This window comes from Otolemur garnettii, unplaced genomic scaffold (assembly GCF_000181295.1).
Source record: "Otolemur garnettii isolate 467f Iridium unplaced genomic scaffold, OtoGar3 scaffold00014, whole genome shotgun sequence".
Classification (NCBI taxonomy): Eukaryota; Metazoa; Chordata; class Mammalia; order Primates; family Galagidae; genus Otolemur; species Otolemur garnettii.
In genome coordinates, this window is record NW_003852409.1 from 30,825,298 (window position 1) to 30,828,910 (window position 3,613).

A 3,613-nucleotide genomic window follows, 5' to 3' on the forward strand; every position below is an offset into this window, starting at 1 on the left:
GGGGGACAGCTTGAGGCTCCGTCTCAAAAAAAAAAAAAAAAAAAAAAAGAAAGAAGCGTGTGCGGAAGCTATGGGTTTTGCCTGCCTTTCCTTGGGTAAAAAGTCCTCCACAACTCATGTTCTGAAACTGGGGAGAAGAGACCCCACCACTCAGTTCCACGATGAAGGTCACCACCTGCAGGATGGCTTCAAGGATGGGAAAGGAAGCTGGACCAATGAGATGCTGTCCCAGGACTAGAGTCAGCCATGTCTGCCCGAGGCTGAGCCAACTCTGAGAAAAGCAGGACTGACATGGTGACAGTGAGCCCCTGGGTCCTGGTAATGCCACCCAGGCCTTGGGATCCAGCCAGGCCTGAAGCCAATGCTTTCCCTCAACATGTCAGTTAAGAGCAAAGACAACTTCTGCAGCTATTCTTTCCCTTGAGCCACTCTGAGTTGGGTTTCTGCACCAACAAGACGGCAGCAGATCCTCTGGCAAGATGCAGGCATTGCCTGGGAGCTTCCACACAAACCCCTCGGGACAGGTCCCTCAGTCTGGGCACTGCCCACCACCAGCACACTCACCAGGTCAGCGAGATTTGGTTTCTGGCCCCCCATGAAGGGCCTGTCTTTGCCCACAGCTGCCACCCACTTGTCAGCAGCCTCGTAGAGGTCCTCACGCACATCGTCCCTGAGGTGGTGCCTGGGGCAGGAGTGGGGGAAAGTCCATCAGGGCAACGCCTACCCCAGCCCAGGAGGAAGTGGCAACCCCTCTGGGGAGAGGAGGAAGGACTGGTGGCCAGGGAGGCTTCCCTGGTGAGGGTGTCACAGCCACAGAGGCGTCAGTGAGATGCTGCCCCAGAAGGGAAGATTGTTCAGGAAGGATAAGAGCCCTGACCATTGGTTGGGCATGGTGGCTTGTGCCTATAATCCTAGCACTCTGGAGGCCAAGGAGGGAGGGAGGACTGCTTGAGTTCAGGAGCTTGAGACCAGCCTGAGCAACAGTGAGACTCATCTCTACTAAAAATAGAAAAACTAGCTGGGTGTTGTGGCCAGTGCCTGTAGTCTAGCCTATTGGCTGAGGCAAGAGGATTACGTGAGCCCAAGAGTTTGAGGTTGCTGTGAGCTAGGCTGAAAAGAGCCCTGAGCAAGGAAAGAGAAGCAGAACGGGCACAGGTTAGGGCCCAGCCTCACTGCCCCTGGGTCAGGAGGCAATCAGGGGCTCCAGGTACAGGCCCTGCCTTGGCTGTTAGCCGTTAAGAATTTTTCTAGTCTTCTTTGGGCCTCGGTCTCTCACCAAGCTCTTGAGGGGTTAGATGGGGTCAGCACAGCTCGTCATGCCAGGCGCTTGGGCCAGCAAGATGCAGTCACACACAGAGACACACTCACGCAAGCGCACCATCACCTGCTCTTCAGCCGCTTGCTGATGAGGTACATGGCAGCTGCGCCCATGTACTTAGCCACAGCGCCTTCCACAGCCCCGAACTTGCCCTCGCGGACGATGTAGTCAAAGGAGGCCAGGGCCTCAGCAGGCGTGCGGTACACATTGGGGGAGATGAGGTGCACCAGCCAGTCGTCCGCCCACTGCCGCCACTTCATCTCCTCCCTGCACACAGGAAGGACAGAGAGAGGGCCTGGGAGGGGCTGGGAGCAAGTGCCTTCCCTAGAACGTACCTACTGTGCAGGCAGGAGGCCGAAGCCTGGGTAGTAAGGACTTTACTGACACTCAATCCAGCCATGCCTTGGTCTTTCACACGGCCCCCCACTCACAGTGGCTCATCTCCCTCTGGGGCAGACCCTGGCCCCACGGGCCCCAGCCCCACTCACGTCCTTGCCTCTTTTCCACCATACATTTGCTGGGCCTCCTTCTCATCTAGCATGAGCCAGTACTTATTGCAGAACTCAGTCACTTCTTTGCCCTGGTCATTCACAGTCTTCATGGGTGGGTAGTAGGTGATGATCTCTTCCAGGGGCTGCCTTCAGGAGAGAACAGGAGTCTCACCACAACTTCCTCCTCTTCCTGATCAACCCACCCTGACCCACGGAGGTTCTCCACCCTCTTGCAGCAAGAGGGATTTGGGGTAGACACCAGTAGCACTTCCATGATGGAGGGAGATGAGGGAAAGCAAGGAAGTAGGGGGTCTCAGAGTAGGATGTCAGTGACCCATTCTGGAAATCTAAGCAGCAGCTCCACCCTGTGCCCAAGTAGAACCTAAGACGAAGGTTCCAGGGAGGCAGGAAGGACCAAACAGATTGCTGCCTCTGTCTCCAGGTGCTCCTTACCCTGATACCAGGTAAGTCTTGAGGGCACTAATGATGATGGAGGAATCATTCAGTTGTTGCTAGAAAAACAGAGGTTGGTTTAGGTCAGAGGCAGGAAATCCCAGGCATTTGGAGGCAGCTGCTCACTGTAGCCTGAGTGCTGTTTGTCCATCCCTTAGGGCATGCCCCTAATACCACTGCATGAACAAAGGAGACCCCAGGGTGGCTAACAGGGGGGAAGACACAGGGAAGCTCTGGGGTTGAGGCCCCAGCCATCTCAGCCATCTGGCATCCCACGCACTAAGGGGCAGGTGGCTCCAGGTGCGACATATTAGGTACAAAGCACTGTACCAGGCATCTCGTATCTGCTGTCTCTGCAACATATTGTGTTGACTAATGTTTACTATGAAGAACAAAGCCCAGAGGGGCTAAGTGACTGGCCCCAAGTCAAAAAGCCAGTGGGTGATTGAGTCAGACCTTGAACCCAGACCACCCTGACTTCAGAACCCAAGTTGTTGGACTCTGTGATGCAGCCTTCCTCAGCCCAGCTGGCACTGGCACTGGCGCTGGTGGGGAGGGCACCTGCATCTGGTGGCCACCTGCCGTAACCAGCTACTTTCCTCTCAGAACCCTCAGCAGAGGCCTAGACACCACAAATGACTTCCAGGGCAACAGAGCAGGGCTAGGCTTGGGGACACTCCCAGACAACAACCCAGGACAGGAGGGAAGATGATTCCCCCAAGGCTCACCAAGTTTTCTCCTTCCTGGACCATCAGGATGGGCACCTTCCTGTAGGAGGAGAATTTGATCTCAGCCCTGCGCACGGGGTTCACCTCCACCACCTGGTAGGGTAGCGCATGAAAGTCCAGGAATGCCCGGACCTTGCTGCAGAAAGGACACGTCTTGTACTGGTACAGGGTCAGCTGCAGACGACTGGACAGGGAGATCTGCGGGCAGCAAAGGGAGGTAGCTTCTGATGCCTGGTACCCCAGGCCCAGTCACTGCCCCCAAGCAACATGTTTCTTAGGGGAGTCTTCTGAGATGACCCTGAGAATATCAGGAGAAATGGGAGTAGGGAAGGGGCTCAAAGTGTAGACAGGCCAGATTCAAGTCCCCAGCTAGCATGCACTGCAGGTGGGAAGGATCATCCAGTCTCTAACACTGGACAGACACCGCTCATCTCCCTCCAGTCCCAAGGGGACACCAGATAGCCCCAGGTGTGTGTGCTCCCACATGCAGAGCAAGTATTTCAGCTTGGCTGGCTCCCTCCACTCCTCCAACCTCAGGAACTCTAGGGGAAAGGCAGAGCTGGGCTCCACCCAGGCCAGCATCACAAGAGCAGGGTCTATTTCAAATCCCCAAGGAGAGGCTC

General features: G+C 55.9%; 1 protein-coding gene across 2 annotated transcripts in view; it reads right to left on the bottom strand.

The window, feature by feature from the left end:
- PTGES2 (prostaglandin E synthase 2) overlaps positions 1-3,613 on the bottom strand; it is a 6,969-nt gene that overhangs the window by 982 nt on the left and 2,374 nt on the right. The window contains exons 2-7 of one of the 2 annotated variants that reach the window (XM_023510509.1): positions 3,123-3,188; positions 2,991-3,030; positions 2,263-2,321; positions 1,807-1,956; positions 1,385-1,585; positions 565-682 (exon numbers count right to left, since the gene is read on the bottom strand). In XM_023510509.1, the coding sequence (XP_023366277.1) occupies positions 565-682; positions 1,385-1,585; positions 1,807-1,956; positions 2,263-2,321; positions 2,991-3,014 (552 nt within the window). In that variant the 5' untranslated portion in view covers positions 3,015-3,030; positions 3,123-3,188. Of the gene's footprint in view, positions 1-564; positions 683-1,384; positions 1,586-1,806; positions 1,957-2,262; positions 2,322-2,990; positions 3,189-3,613 lie in introns of both variants that reach the window. The other variant, XM_003785341.3, reaches the window with a different exon arrangement.